Below are 16,640 nucleotides of genomic sequence, written 5' to 3' on the forward strand. Positions count from 1 at the left end.
CATCTCCCACTCAACAATCTGTGAATGAGGATTTAGCTTTCTTCCTCCAGCTGAGCTGTCAAAATAATTATTACATTCCACTTGGTATGCTAGCAAGAAAAATGGAAAATAATTAGTAAATTAAGTAGATTATATAATAATCTCCAATTAGAGATTTTATCTTACTCTGGATGATAGATTAAGAGACCAAATTCTATAATAAAAATTTTTTTGGGGGTTGAAAGGTTGGAACCTGTGATTTCATCATTAAAAGGTTTCCTTGTGAGGAAACTCCTACCAATACTATTCTGCAGCTTCTTGTGCTGCAATGTTTAAAAGCCTGAGGCTCCAAGAGATCAGGTGATCTGGGTCCCAGAACTAGGATGTGTCAGAGGAAGGATTTAAATCTGAATTATACTGACTTGATGCTGACCCTCTGTGCCATTCTGCCTCTCTATGACAAACTTAGATGGTATTTATTCTCAGCAATGAGTTTCTGTCTCACAAGCTCAACAAGCTGAAATGCATCAAACAATGAGACCTTATTTTCTTTCTCACCCTCCAGAATATCTTCATAAAGTGCATGTACTCCTTCAGGCACAATGACAGCCAATGCAGTTCCACAGAGAAGCCCAGCACCCAAAACAGTTATCAGCTTCAGTCGCTCCTAGAATCAAACATAAATACTATTAGACCACTGTATTAACAAGGGAGGGAAAAGGGGAGAAAGGAATTTGAAATATTTGTAATCAGTGTTCTTTCTCAAAGATCCTTGAGGCACCAGGACAGTCCACTAAAGAACAGGTGAAATTCAGACATCTCTACTGTCTGATCTTGGGCTAATGTAGATCTGGTTTGTTTTGTGTATGGCTTAGTGGGAATCTCAATATTTCATAATTATACTGTGGTTTAATTTTTTTCTGGTTTAATTTCCTTATCAATACAAGGGAAATAACTCCAATTACTCCAATATCTTGGACATATCTAATTAGGATATTAAGAAAATAAATAATACATATACTGTCTATTAAAAATTTCTTTAATATAACCTGAAAGATAAATGCAATTATAACTGACATATATATAATGCTCTACATAAATTATATTCATCGATACAATCCAAATTAATTTTATATGACTATACCTATTTGTTACAAGGGATAGCTTATAAAAGGAAAGAGAGGATATTGTGTGGAAATAGGGGGAGTGACAGTGATGTAAAAAAAGAGCATGATAAAACAGGTTACATACCCAAGAAGAGAGCAAAAGGAAGTGCTGAAGGGTACCCAGATAAGGGCAGTACTCTCATTTTAGAGTTGATGAAAAAATTATTTTAAAAAGCTAAAAGAATGGATAAACTTGTCAAAAATAAATTGCAAAAAGAAGAAAATCAAATTTACAAAGTAAAAAAATTAACAAGATAAAATGACAGTAAAAAAACACCAAGTAAGACATGAAATCTACCCACTAAATACTGACAATCTAGGAGAGATCTTGTATTATAATGAATTGCTAAGTCAAGTCAAAAAGCACCTATTATGCCTATAATGCACCAAAAAGTGCCTATTGCAACACTGAAGTAAATGTTGGAAACACAAAGAAAAGCAAAACAAAAAAAATCCACCTCAGTACAAGTTCACAAGGTGCTCATAATCCAATGGGGGAGACTATGCAAAATAGTTCTGTACAAACAAATGTGTACATATGATAAACTGGGCATAGTCAATGAAGAGAAGCACTAGAATTAAAGGGGAACAGGAAACGTTTCTGACAGAAGGTAGAATTTTAGCTGGGACATGAAGGAAGTGAGGGAAAGTCAGGAAGTGAAGATAAGGAAGGGAGAGACCTAGGCATGAGGGCAGACAATGAAAATTCATGGAACTTAGAGATGAGTGTCTTATTCAAGGAAAAGCAAGATGGTAATTGTTGCCTATCAGAGTATGTGAAGGGAAGTAAGGTGCAAAAGTAAGACAGGAAAGACAGGAAAGGACCAGGTCATGAGAGGTTTTAAGAGTCAAAGGATGATCCTGGGAAAATGCCATGGTCAGATCAGTGCTTTAAAGGAAGATCACTGAAAGCTAAGTGGAAAGGGACTGGAATGGGGAAAGACTTACTGAGGCAGGGAGACCAACCAGAAAGCTACTGCAATAGTCCAGGCATGAAGTAATGAGGACCTGCACCAGTGTGGTTGTAGTGTCAGAGGACAGAAAGAGATGCATACCAGAGATATTATGATGGTAGAATTGACAGGTACTGGCAAATGATAGGATATGAGGGGTGAGAGATAGTAAGGAGTTGAGGATGGCATCTAGGTTGCAAGTCTGGGTGACTGGGAGGATGGTAGTACCCTCAATAGTAATAGGGAGTTGGGAAAAGTAGAAGGTTTGGAGAGAAAAGATTATGTGTTTTGGACATGTTGACTTTAAGATGTCCATGTAACATTCAGTTCAAGATGCCCAGAAGGCAGTTGGAGATGTGGTACTAGAAGTCAGAAGACAAGTTAAGATCTGAAAATCATCTGCACAGGGACAATAACTGAATCCATGGGAGCTAATGAGATCATCAAGTAAAATGGTATAGAGACAGAACAGAAGAAGTTCCAGAAGAGATACTTGGGGGAATTGTTAGCTGGTTAGTTGGTATGAAGAACCAGCAAAGGAGTCTGAGAAGGAACAGTCACAGGTAGAAAGAAAGTGACTGACAGTGTCAAAGGCTATGCAAGGCTGTGTAGAGGTCAAGCAGGTGAAGAGTGAGAAAGGGTCATTAAATTTGGCAATTAAGAGATAACTGAAAACTCTGAAAAAAAAGTCTCAGCTGAATAAGGTTGAGTCATACTGCAGAGTTTAATGATGAATGATAAGAAACGAGACAGAGGCACTGAGTAAAGATTGCTTCCTCAAGGAGTATAGCAAACAAAAGATAGAGATTCAGTATGATAACTAATAGGTATGGAGGATCAAATGAGGTTGTTTTTGTTTTTTAAGGATAAGGGAGACATGGGTGTGTTTATAGGCAGTAGTGAAGCATTTAACAGATAGGGAGAAACTGAAAATTAATAAATGAGTAGGATGGTAAAGGGGATAATCTGGAGAAGATGGGATGGGAATGGAATCAACTGTTCATACAGAGGGGCTGGGCTTAGTAAGGTGAAGGGCCACCTACTTGTGTCAGACAAGGGTGGAAGAGACAGAGGCAGAAGAGGTTTGGGGAAAGAGAGTACTCACCATTGTGGAGTTCCAGGTTTGGGAAGGTAGAAAAAATAAGTTGTATAGGAGTTTATAGAAAAGGATACTAAAGAAAGATTTCATGAACAAAATGTCATTTAAGCTCAGTTTTTACAAGATAGGTAGAATTCAGTAATGTAAAGGGTACTTTAGATAGAATGGAACTATGAAGAATGACAAAAAAGCAGTAAAGCACACAGCATGTGGAGACTGGGGGTAGAATTAGCAGGTAAACCATTTCTCTCTGAACTCCACTCCTAACTCTAAGGACTTTTCTCCGTGATGATATAAGAGTCTTCTCACCCTGAAAGCTCACTCTGCCCTTGCAGCCAAGCTCTCAGCATAGTGTAAATGCTTGATAAATGCTAATTCTTGTTACTGTTGGTTGTAGAACAGGGTACCTGTAATTAGAGATAAACTGGAAAGGTATGTGTAGCAAGAAGTACATAAGAACCCCCAAATTATAAATATTTCAAGTTCTAACAGTTGTACGTGAGTTGTTTTGGTTTTTAAATGGGATGAGGGGGTAACTGTTTAGAACTTGAAAAATATTTTTCTTTAGAAATAATATCATAAGGAAGACCTGAGATGAAATCTGGCCTCTAATACTTAGTAAACGTTAAGTAAGTAAGCTGTGTGACACTGGACAAGTTGCTTAACCTATATTTGCCTTATCAACTGGAAAAGGAAATGACAAATCACTTCAGTATCTTTGCCAAGAAAACTCCATGGGGGGGTGGTGGTGGAGCCAAGATGGCGGAGGAGAGAGACACACATATGCTAGCTCCAAACCCACAGCCCACAAAATATCTGTAAAAAAGAACTCCCAACAAATTCTGGAGCAGCAGAAGCCACAGAACAACGGAGCAGACGAGATTTCTGTTCCAGAGAGCCCTGAAAACCTCTTGCAAAAGGTCCGTCTAGCCCTGCCTTGGCCATCCGGCACTGAGAGGAGCAGATCCAAGCAGATCCGAGCAGGCTTCAGGGATGGAATCTCCAGCAGCCGCGCAGGTCCCTCCACCCACGGGCCCCAAAGGTTGGTGAGAGGGTCTTCTTGGCTTGCCGAGAGGGGAGTGGGGTGCCCCCATAACTCAGGCCCTCTCAGGAGGCAGCAGCGGAGGCAGGAGCAGACCAGGGCTCCCCAAGCAGGCAGGAGCCCAGATCCATTGTTGAAGGTCTCTGCATAAACCCCCTGAGGGAACTGAGCCCTGAGGCGGCCCTGTCCCCACCTGAGCAGCTGAACTTAATCACACTGAATAGCAGCCCCGCCCCTGCCAAAAGCCCTGAGGCTGGGAAGCAGTATTTGAATCTCAGACCCCAAGGGCTGGCTGGGAGGATCTGGAGGCAAAGTGGGTGTGAAGAGAATACTCAGAAGTCAAGTCACTGGCTGGGAAAATGCCCAGAAAAGGGAAAAAAAAATAAGACTATAGAAGGTTACTTTCTTGGTGAACAGGTATTTCCTCCCTTCCTTTCTGATGAGGAAGAACAATGCTTACCATCAGGGAAAGACACAGAAGTCAAGGCTTCTGTATCCCAGCCCACCCAATGGGCTCAGGCCATGGAAGAGCTCAAAAAGGATTTTGAAAATCAAGTTAGAGAGGTGGAGGAAAAACTGAGAAGAGAAATGAGAGACATGCAAGTAAAGCATGAAAAGCAGGTCAACACAACACCCTGCTAAAGGAGACCCAAAAACATGCTGAAGAAAATAATACCTTGAAAAATAGGCTAACTCAATTGGCAAAAGAGGTTCAAAAAGCCAATGAGAAGAATGCTTTAAAAAGCAGAATTAGCCAAATGGAAAAGGAGGTTCAAAAGCTCACTGAAGAAAACAGTTCTTTCAAAATTAGAATGGAACAGATGGAGGCCAATGACTTTATGAGAAACCAAGAAATCACAAAACAAAACCAAAAGAATGAAAAAATGGAAGATAATGTGAAATATCTCATTGGAAAAACAACTAACCTGGAAAATAGATCCAGGAGAGACAATTTAAAAATTATGGGCCTACCTGAAAGCCATGATCAAAAAAAGAGCCTAGACATCATCTTTCATGAAATTATCAAGGAAAACTGCCCTGAGATTTTAGAACCAGAGGGCAAAATAAGTATTCAAGGAATCCACAGTTCACCTCCTGAAAGAGATCCAAAAAGAGAAACTCCTAGGAACATTGTGGCCAAATTCCAGAGTTCCCTGGTCAAGGAGAAAATATTGCAAGCAGCTAGAAAGAAACAATTCAAGTATTGTGGAAATATAATCAGGATAACACAAGATCTAGCAGCTTCTACATTAAGGGATCGAAGGGTGTGGAAGGATATTCCAGAAGTCAAAGGAACTAGGACTAAAACCAAGAATCACCTACCCAGCAAAACTGAGTATAATACTTCAGGGGAAAAATGGTCTTTCAATGAAACAGAGGACTTTCAAGCATTCTTGATGAAAAGACCAGAGCTGAAAAGAAAATCTGACTTTCAAACACAAGAATGAAGAGAAGCATGAAAAGGTAAACATCAAAGAGAAGTCTTAAGGGACTTACTAAAGTTGAACTGTTTACATTCCTACATGGAAAGACAATATTTGTAACTCTTGAAACTTTTCAGTATCTAGGTAGTTGGTGGGATTACACGCACACGCACACACACATAGAGACAGAGTGCACAGAGTGAACTGAAGAGGATGGGATCATATCTTAAAAAATGAAATCAAGCAGTGAGAGAGAAATATATTGGGAGGAGAAAGGGAGAAATGGAATGGGGCAAATTATCTCTTATAAAAGAGGCAAGCAAAAGACTTTTTGGTGAAGGGAAAAAGAGGGGAGGTGAGAGAAAAACATGAAGTTTACTCTCATCACATTCCACTAAAGGAAGGAATAAAATGCACACTCATTTTGGTATGAAAACCTATCTTACAATATAGGAAAGTGGGGGATAAGGGGATAAGCAGTGTGGGGGGGATGATGGAAGGGAGGGCATGGGGAGGAGGGAGCAACTTGAGGTCAACACTCATGGGGAGGGACAGGATCAAAAGAGAGAATAGAAGTAATGGGGGACAGGATAGGATGGAGGGAAATATAGTTAGTCTTATACAACACGACTATTATGGAAGTCATTTGCGAAACTACACAGATCTGGCCTATATTGAATTGCTTGCCTTCCAAAGGGAAGGGGTGGGGAGGGAGGGAGGAAGAGAAGTTGGAACTCAAAGTTTTAGGAACAACTGTCGAGTACTGTTCTTGCTACTAGGAAACAAGAAATACAGGTAAAGGGGTATAGAAAGTTATTTGGCCCTACAGGACAAAAGAGAAGATGGAGACAAGGGCAGAGAGGGATGATAGAAGAGAGGACAGATTGGTGATAGGGGCAATTAGAATGTTCCGTGTTTTGGGGTGGGGGGAGGGGACAAAAGGGGAGAAAATTTGGAACCCAAAATTTTGTGAAAATGAATGTTAAAAGTTAAATAAAAAAAAAGAAAAAAAAGAAAACTCCATGGGTTGTATGTTCCACAGGATCACCAAGAGTCAGATATGACTGAGCAACATTTACACAGAACTTTACAAGTTAAAGAGTGTTTAACATATTTCATTGATTTGAGCCTCGTAACTATGACATACATAGTTTAAATATCACTACTGCCATTTTAAAGAAGAGGCATTTTAGAGTTGAAGTGGTTTCCTCAGGTTCACACAAATTGTAAAGATATAATTCATGGCCAGTTCTTTGGAATTTAGTGTTTTTTCTACTATACTGCTGATTTTTGGTACAGTATTTCTCATCTGGCCCTTAAATGCCTACTAAACCCAGAACATGGCTGAAATCAAATTAATATAAATTTCTCCCTATGAACTGATTAATTTATGACAGTAGTGGACTACTGTTACCCTTTTCCTCTTCCCATGACTTAGTATATTATGGGTTGCAAGTGCTTTTGTGTGTTAGTTTTAGAAATTAATCAACACTTTAAACATTATTTGTATGGAAAAAAGTGTTCTGAGTTCAAATTCAAAATATCTGATGGTGTCCACCCTCACCTGAAAAAGGGAGATTGCAAATCCCTTATTAGTTATCATATTGCCTGCCTTCTCAATGGGTTGTGGAGGAGCAGAAGGAAGAGAATTTGGAACTCAAAATTTAAAAAATTGAATGTTAGGAAAAATTATAAATTTATATGATGTGTAATAGCTGTACAATCTAAATACAAAAAGCAGTGGTGAATCGATTTGTCAGCAAGTATTTATTGACCAGGAAAGAGGGAAGGAAATCATGTAATTATTAAGATCCTACTGCGGGTCAGACACTGTGCTAAGTGCTTTACAAACACTATCTCATTCGATGCAATTATAACACTCATTGCCCTCACCTACTATGTGTACCTAATTTAACCTACATTATGATCATGCTCATAGGTGTGCAAGTGATCAGAGGAAAAATTTTTCATAACTTAAAGTATAAGAGAGACACTATCACCCAAGAATATGAGTTACTATTATGTCTACTATACACTAATAATTTTCAACTTATGATGAAAATTTTGGTTTAAAATGTTTTTTAATGCTCCACAAAAAATTTTTAAATACCCTCAACTAATAACCAATTAAATTTCAGTCACACTGTCATGATTACAAAGCTATAGCAAATATTTAATGTTCACTGTTATAAAATTTCATATGCCATTTCTAAATGGTGTGGGAAGAAAGTATGAATAGGACGGTGATCCAAATCTCACATATTTTAAAAATTATTTAACAAACATTTAGTGTCTATGTACATGTCACTATCATAATAATGAATTTTCTTTAAAAATCTTGCCTATTGTGAAAGTCTGTAAGGTGGTTTAAAGATGTAGCTTCAACAAATTTATAATAAGTCAGGTATTTGCTGCAGGATCTCCCCCTACCCGGCCAAAGAATCTGGGTAGTTTTAATTCATGGGTAAAGGATAAATGAAATAGTAACTGTCAGGCCCCAAGTTGTGGTTAGTGAAATTTTGGTATTAAAGGTAAAAAAATTCCTGGGAAGTCTAATTTACTACTGTTTTGAGCTTTAATTACAGGGATAGTTGTCTGAATTATCATGAAAGCAACAGGTGAAAATGGCATGTGCTGCAGTCTAGGAACTGTCTGTGCCTGGGAAAAGTTTTGGGGACAACCTTGGACATAGCCTAGGTAGAAGTCTTCTGACTCTATTTCCCCATTGTGCTATTTCCCTTCGGAAAAGGAAAATTCCCACCTGGTTAATCCTGAGCTTTGATTTTGATACACTGCGACTACATGATTACTTGTCAGATATGACTCATGCCTAGAATCAAACAGAGCTAAGAGAATTTTCTACCCCTTATAACATATGATAACATATGATAGGATAACAGTGGAAGACACTTTGAGTGAAACCATCCCTTGAGTCACTTCTTAAAGAGACCTATTCAACTCAGTGGGTGTTGCCTCACTCAAAGCAAGAACCTGAAAAGACTTTAGCTTAAAAGGGCCAATGTCTCCCACTGTATTTTGGGCCATCTCCACTTGTCCTAATCAATATCTGGCCCCCGGAACCAGATTGCTCTGGAGGAGAAAAAGAGGCTGGTAACTTTGCACAGCCCTCCCTCCCTCAAATCAAAGTCAATTGCAAGTCATGACATCATGACATTTCCTCTCCTCTCCTCTCCCCTTATCCGAGGGTGTTCTGCTAACAGAACAGTTAAATAGTTGACTTGAAGTTTACTGGCTAGATTTCTTTCTCAAAGACCAAGGCTTAAACCCAGTTTACTCTGGATCCTATGGATTAAACAGCAATAGGTCCGTGCCCAAGCACCACTTAATGGTTATTTTTTGCTCAGAATGAATGACAACAGTAACTGTTTCTCTAGCTAAAAGATTACAACAATATATTACAAAACTTATATATTATGACCAAGTGGGATTTATATCAGGAATGCAAGGATGATTTAAAATCATTAACATAATTGATTATATCAACAAATACAGAAAAAGCTTTTGATAAAGAACATTCATTTCTATTAAAAGCACTTGAAAATAAAGAAATAAATGAGTTTTTTCTCAAAATGAAAAAAGTGTATTTTTCTAAACCCCTCAGCAAGTATTATTTGTAATAGGGATAAGCTAGAAGCCTTCCTACTAAGATCAGGTATGAAACAGGGATGCCCACTGTCACCAATATTATTCAATACTTGTATCGGAAATCTTAGCAATGGCAATAAGTACAAATATCATCTGGTTCTGGCTAAGAAATAGAAAAGCAGTGCAAAATTTTTTGTTAAAAAGATTCTCATATCAGGTACAGGATTTAGGTAAGGATAGAACCACCAAATGGTATATGAACTGAAATTCTCTGGAGTTTTAAGATTAGAAAACCAAATTTACTAAAGTATACTAAATTAGAATTATCTAGGAAGCTCTAGATTTGGAACCAGAGAAGCAGAGCCCCTTTTAGAGTTGTCTTGAGAATAATGCTTATTGTCCAAGAAATGATAGGGACTAGATAACTATATATAACATCTGGGATTCAAAATGCACTGATTAAATGGATATTGAGAATGGGTTACTAGGATACAAGGAGAAGATGTTAGTTAACATTGGTGATAATTGCTGTATTGCTTTGTGTGGTTTATGTTTAAATTTTCTTGGTTACCTTGGTGACATGTAAATCTCCTTTCTCTAGAGCCCTCTAAGTAGTTTGATCTGTATCTGACTTAATGTAATTACGCAATTATAGGAACTGTGAGAAAAACTTTACTGCACTGCTTGAAAATAGCCCTGTGGGGGTGGAAAACCTGATCATCTTTATGTGTTATTTAGAGACTCTTAACTAAGGGCATATGAAACTCATTCAAAGATTGATGCAAAGAGTTTTCTCTAAGGGCCCCTACCAGGTCCTTCTGACTACTCTCATAGCTGTCAAACTTGTGGGCCATGTGAAGAAAGCCCCTGCTCCTGAGTAGAGGGTAGAACCCTCTGGGGACCTCAAGGTTCATCTAGTATGGGCCCAGAAGCACCTTACATCCAGATGAGTCAGCTGTCCCAAGATTCTAGATGAGGGCTGAGTATACTGTCTTTTCTTTTGTTACGTACCCAACTACCAAGGCCCTGATTTGTGTGTGCTGGTATTTTCTTCCTCTATATTTTTGGCCCTCCCTTTCTTTTCTTCTTGCAAGCAAACAATGGCTAGTAAAAACACCTAGGACACAGTTCCCCAACAATGCCACTTGGCCAACATCTTGTCCTCGCCCAAATGGCCTCTCACAGCATCTTGGTCTCTTCTTTATTGGCCAGAAGGGTAGGGGTTCTTTAAGACCTCTTCCCTTTGGCCAAAAGGAGGAAATGTCAAGATATTAGGGGACACTTTGTTTTCGAGAGCTAAGGCCCAGCAAGCAGGTTGTGCCCTGAGCTTGGCATAACAACAATCCTTTGTGCTGACCCTCTGGAGGATCTCAGCCTCAGTAAAATTCCAGAATTGTTTCACACAATTATTGTATTGCTTTGACTAGCACCAGGTAATCTGTGAGCTCAAGTAAGCACCAGCTGTATCAATGTTCTGTTCTCTGAGCCCTGCTACCAAATCAAACTCATCACATTGTTGCTGTTACCCCTCATTGTCAGGTCACTGCACAGCCATTGGTATAAGTGTTGAGATCTCCCCATGCTGCGTCCATCCCCCTCCCCCTCCAATAGGGATGGGGCTCCAGCACACATGTCCTTGCTTGCAAGCCATTTTTCCTCACTTGGAAATTAAACTTCTCTTTGATTCCTGACTCTACTATCTCTGGCTTGCTTTGTTTGGCTCTATCCACTCACAGATTAGAGATGGATTCCGGTCCAGTTGACACAAGACACTAAGAAAGACAAACTGATTGACCGTGAGACACAATGTGGCTATATATACTTTGGAAAATAGAAAGATAAATATACTACTCTCAAGAGGCTTACAATTTACACATAAAAATATAATATACATATCTAATATATGATATAACAAATGTAAAGATATTAGCTACTAAAATTACATATATGCATAAGAATGGAAGTTTAGAGAAGAGACCACAGGTCAATTATCTAATATAATTTCCTTATTTTAAAGATGAAACTGAAGGCCAAAGATTTGCCCATGGTCAGAAAGCTAGTAGTAGCTCATTAATGGCAGAGTTAGAACTAAAATCCAGGCAATGTTCTTGCCACTATACCACTTGGAGCTTCATAATGATATTAAAGTCAATATTTAATGTGGCAATAAATAATCTCCTTATCAGGGTTATTTTTATTGTTTTTTTATTTTTATTTTTTGTTATGTTTTATTTCCTCCAGGATGGGGTTTTAGCTGTACATAGCCCCAAACTCTGGAAGGTTTCTGTACCCCTCCATGAGATATCCTCCAGAGTCAGTGTAACGACTCAAGTAGGGGAACCAGGAACCTAGCCCTCCCTTGCCCCTGCCATCTGGCCCAGGGAGTTTTCCTTTTGGGAAATTAAAAAGAAAAAAAAATCTCTCCCTTTTCTCCATCCTTGGTTAAAACCCTTTGCACATAAGGCAACATGGAAGGTGATGTTTTTACTCATCTCGCTGTTGTACAGTAGTAACAGTAGCTTTTTATATATAGATATATAGATATATATATATATATCTTCTATCTATCATATATATGTAAAAAAGACTGTAAACAAGAGGTAACAGTGGCTTCTACAAGCTGATTTTCTTCAAGGTTTCCTGTGTGGTAGGCACCTGAAATACTGTATAAAAGTGGATTGTTGTGGGTGTTTTCATCTTCCCTGTTGCTAGTTGGGTTTCACTTTGCATCACCAGGAACGGTGCTGGTAAAATCCCACTCAGTGGCTAGAGGTGACCCTGGCTGCTGCCACCTGCCCCAGTGTCTCCCTAGTTTTCTGTTCCTGCTTGTGCTCCTAATCTAATCAGACCCAAGCCAAAAACAAACAAACAAAACAAAAACAAAAGACCAAAACAACCCCCCCAACACACACACACACACACACACACACACACACACACACACACACACACACATACATGATAGATTTCTATAGCATATTTCTTTTCCCTCCCTCCCCCCTTCTCATCTCTCCTCTGCATGGTAGAGTTGTTGTTTTTGTTTTGTTGAGTATCTTTTTTTTTTTTTTTTTGGCTATAGTTCCCTCTTTTCCTACTCCTCCTCTTACAGCATTAAAAAAATTATAAACCCTCTTATTTCAGTCACAGCGAGAAGTCAAAACCAAGACAAACAGAAAACCCCTCTGGAAAGAGTGGAAAACTAAAATGTTTGACCCAAATAATAATAATAATAATATTAATAATAATAATAAAGAGGGGAGGGGAAGCTTGGTTTTGTTTTTTAAATAGGATCAAAGTTTAACATTGAAAAATCAGGAGATGACGTCCCACCCTTTTGCTCGGCAATGCCTTTGCAGATGTTTTCACGTCTGTGGTGGTTTTTTGTGTTTTGTTTGTTTGCTTGAAATTCCTTTTTTTCTCTTCCAGGTGCTGATACTTCTCTCCATCCTCTAGTTCTTGCTGGTTTTGCTTTGATTAGATGTCACTATCCCAGTTCACTTCCATGTCCCTTACACACAGGCCACATATTCCTTCAAAGGGGCAAAGAGGTGGTGGATCACAGGAACACTCCATGACCGGCCTAGCAGTATTTGCCTTGCCAAACGGATCATGTTGGAGACATCTGTATAACGGACTGGGAAGCCAAAAACCCTCTCCATTTCAGTGCACCATAAGATGTCCTCTTTCTCATTCATGAAGACAGGAAAATGCTGGTCTTTGCCCAGCTTGATGGAGTTTGACCTAGTAATAGTCCTCACTTTGCTGAACTTTGCTATCCTGCCATGCTCCAAACACTCCTGAAGCTCCAGCTTATCATTCACAGTAGATGCCAATGGCCTGTTCATACAGAGAAGGTTACCCCAGAAGTAGCGAGCCCTGTGCGCTGCTGACACTTCTTTGGCATCAATCATCACAGGGTTGGCCTCTAGAAAGCGTGAGATGTCCCGCTTATCACTGACACCCATGGCCACCACGTTTTCAAAGAGCCAGAAGAAGGGGTGGTCATTTACCCTCCTTGGGTTGGGCCTCATGTAGAAGGCGGTAGAACTCAAAGAAGAGCCGTCCAGTGCCCTCATAGAGACCCTTCCAAGCAGGGCTGACAATAGAAAGGTCATTGCAGGGACTGCCTCCAATCACCAAATCAAAAGGGCCCCATTCCTGTATGTGCTTCTGTGTGACACTGCGGACGTCCCCCACGTACATGATCTTCCCCTGGTGCCGTACCATGCCCACAGTGATGGAGTCCTCACACACCTCTGCGGCAATGTAGCGGTCTACCTGGATCCCCAGGTCCTTCAGCACCCACAGTCCTGTGGCAATTCCATGGAAAAGAGATAGCACCCGGATTGGCTTCCATTTCTCAGCTGGGACTGGGGGATAAACTTTGGGAGGGTCAAACTCCTGGTCATGGTTATTGGCAAAAAACATGTGGAAGCATGATGGCCAATCCTCTTGCTGCCATAGCAGCCCATAGGTGCCTTTGTGCCCACACATGTAGCAGTTCCAAGGGTCTTCTTTGATGGCTGCCTGGGCAGCCCCTGGTCCCACCAAGAGGTCCACATATTCCACACAGAAGCACCTGCAACAGTTATTGTTCCCATACATGAGGACCTCTCAGTCCCCACAGCAGATAGTACAGTATGACTGGTAGCTGTCTTCATCATACTGATAGGCACACTGCAGGAAGCAGTTCTTGCAGTTTTGGCACATTCCTCCGATGAAGAGCAGGTGTGCCAGAGTGACGCTGAGGCTCCCACAGGAGATGCAGATGTCTTCAATATTCCTGCCCTTCTGCCACACCTCATATACCAGCCGCTCTCTTGTGCGTTCGTCAATGATCTCTTTGACCTTGGGCTTTTCTGCTGTGGTCTTTCAGGGCTTTTTGGCTGGTGGAGGTGGGGCACAGGCAGCAGCTTCAGGCTCTACTGGGGCCCACATGTCAGTGTAAACTTCCTATTGTAGGGATTTGTCTCTTCTTCTGATGGCTCCAGGCCCTTGGGGCCAGAGGGTTGGAAGCCATCCAGAGCCCACTCAATCATTTGTTTGTTCTGCACCTCCACAGCCTCGGCTGTATCACTTTCATCGTTCTCAGGGCAGGCCAGAAACAGCTTCCTGGCTTGGCTGCTGGCCACCCAAAGGAGCTCATAAATGGCTTTCCCGTATATAGGTTGCTTGTTACATGTGGCCTGGTGGAAGGTGCTGCAGAAGGAGCTCAGTGGCACCAATTTCTCAACACAAACCACTGAGAACTTGCCATCTCCAAACCACATGACCCATCGAGTGCCTTCAGCTGCCGGACTTTGGCCTGTCATCCACCAGGATACAATGTGACCAGGCCACCAGGAGAAGCCCCGAAGTTTTCCCCATGCTAGTTCCTCAATGCCAAAGCCCTGGCCATCCTCATATTCAGACTCATCAGCAGTGGCCTTAGCATTATTCTTGTCCCCAGCATCAGCCCCCACTGGCTCAGGTGTGGTGGCCACAGTGGGGGAAGCAGGATCAGTAGGTTGTTATAAAGGAGGAGGCCTAGCCTCCTCAACCTTCTGTGGCTCTCCAGTCCTCTAGTTTTCGTCTATGACATTCATAACTGCGATGACCTTGGCTTTCTTCTCAGCCCATAAGGCCAGGTGCAACCTCTGTCTGGTCCAGCTCAGGTGTGGGGCCCCTTGGCCCAGAAGCTCAGACTGTGGCCGCCTGTCTTAGGGGAGGGTAAAGGGGAAGATGGGGCTGGGGGCGGAGGGGTCCAAGGGGGGGTAGGTTGGGGAGAGGAGGGAGAGTCTGAACATTTTCTTTGTCTCAGAACTCCAGGTCATGTGGGTCCAGCTGGAGTGCCTGATTGGCTAGGAAAAGGACTGGGGAAGGGGGCCGGCTCACAGACGCTAGCAGTGGGCCAGCCCCCTCTTGTCTGGTCTACCAGGGGTGGAGTGGTTATTTTTATTTTTAAAGGAAGATATATCACATTAAATATTTTACAGTTATATTTAGCTACCTATTGTCAGACCTTCTCTTGATACTGCCTCATATTTCTGGAGGAGGATGAACAAACCCGAGAGTATTCAGTGGTCACTGACAAACAGTGATCAAGAATATAAAGGGGCTAGACAGCTATATGATAATCAATTAAATGAAGGAAAAATGTTACCCTGAAAGCAGAGAAGGTTTAACAAGCAGAGAAGGGAAATATGATTTTAATCAAATATTTGATGGGTTTTCATTTGCAAAAGTGATTAGATTCATTCCATTTGGTACCAGAAGGCAGAACCTGAACCACTGTGTAAAAACTACAAGGAGAAAGACTCCAATTTAATATAAGGAAGAAGTCCCTAACAAATCCATTCAAAAAAAAAAAATATGGGCTGTGAGTGAATACCTCACAGCCCTAAAAGTGTTTATTAAGCAGAGGCTGGAAAACTACTTGTCAAAATGTTATAAGATTCATGCTTTAGCTGAGGTTTGAACTATATGACCTTAACCTCCCTTTCAATTCATATTTATAGTCTATTTTGGGGGGAGAATGTAGGGTAGTGTCTGTATCTGTGATTCTGTAACTTAAGAGAACTGCTTGGAGTACTGGGAGAAAATAAGTGACTAGACAACAATTATAAGAATTAAGAGCTAAATGAACCTGTCTCTCTAACTCCAAGGCCAGCCTTCTATCCGCTATGCCAAACTACTTCTTCTGTTACTGTATTAAAAACTGAAACATATTTCAAGACTATGAATTAATAAAATTTCTTAAGAAATGAAAGTAAAAGCTAGACTTGCAATTAATAATGGGGCTGCAGAGATGTGGTAGTTTATCCCACCAACATGGTGTTCTAATGTTCCAAGCATCAATGGCTTTGAATTAAAGGTTGTTTTAACTGAAATGGAACCTTAGCAGTGAATGCAGGGAAGTTAATGATCTCTATTATCAATTCTTTCCCATTCGTAACATTTTGCATTTGATTACTCAAAAGATTATGGGATTCTTATAAATCACAGATCTATAAGAGAAACCATGATATCTTCAGTTAACTTAAAAAAGTGAATCCCTTTGTAATGTAAACCCTGGAGGAGAGTATTAAAATACTTTCTATGGGTCATGTCAGGATGTAGTTGTTGTAGGATACACAATTTAGGTCATGACATAACCAAATTGGCTTAATAAGATGCCATAATAACAAGGTTCTCCTGTATTGAAAGTGAGGCAGACTACTTTTTTCCCCAATCAACAGCTGAGGAAACCAGTACGCTAAATGGAAAGGAAAGCAAAAATATTTCCTGTTCTTCTGAAGCATATATGCTAATAGGGTAGATAATATGTAAATAACCCAGTACTTACAAATATATACAAAGTATAGGAAGGTAATCTGAAACAGGAAGACATTA

The 16,640-nt window shown here is 40.4% G+C and overlaps 1 protein-coding gene and 1 pseudogene across 2 annotated transcripts in view; both read right to left on the reverse strand.

Moving 5' to 3' along the window:
* Nucleotides 1-16,640, reverse strand: part of SLC39A9 (solute carrier family 39 member 9) — a 63,001-nt gene that overhangs the window by 20,461 nt on the left and 25,900 nt on the right. For both annotated transcript variants that reach the window (XM_072629493.1, XM_072629494.1), the window contains exon 2: nt 538-646. In XM_072629493.1, the coding sequence (XP_072485594.1) occupies nt 538-646 (109 nt within the window). The remainder of the gene's footprint in view (nt 1-537; nt 647-16,640) is intronic.
* Nucleotides 12,677-14,972, reverse strand: LOC140517871 (DNA (cytosine-5)-methyltransferase 3A pseudogene; annotated as a pseudogene).

This window comes from Notamacropus eugenii, chromosome 1 (assembly GCF_028372415.1).
Source record: "Notamacropus eugenii isolate mMacEug1 chromosome 1, mMacEug1.pri_v2, whole genome shotgun sequence".
NCBI classification, from domain to species: domain Eukaryota; kingdom Metazoa; phylum Chordata; class Mammalia; order Diprotodontia; family Macropodidae; genus Notamacropus; species Notamacropus eugenii.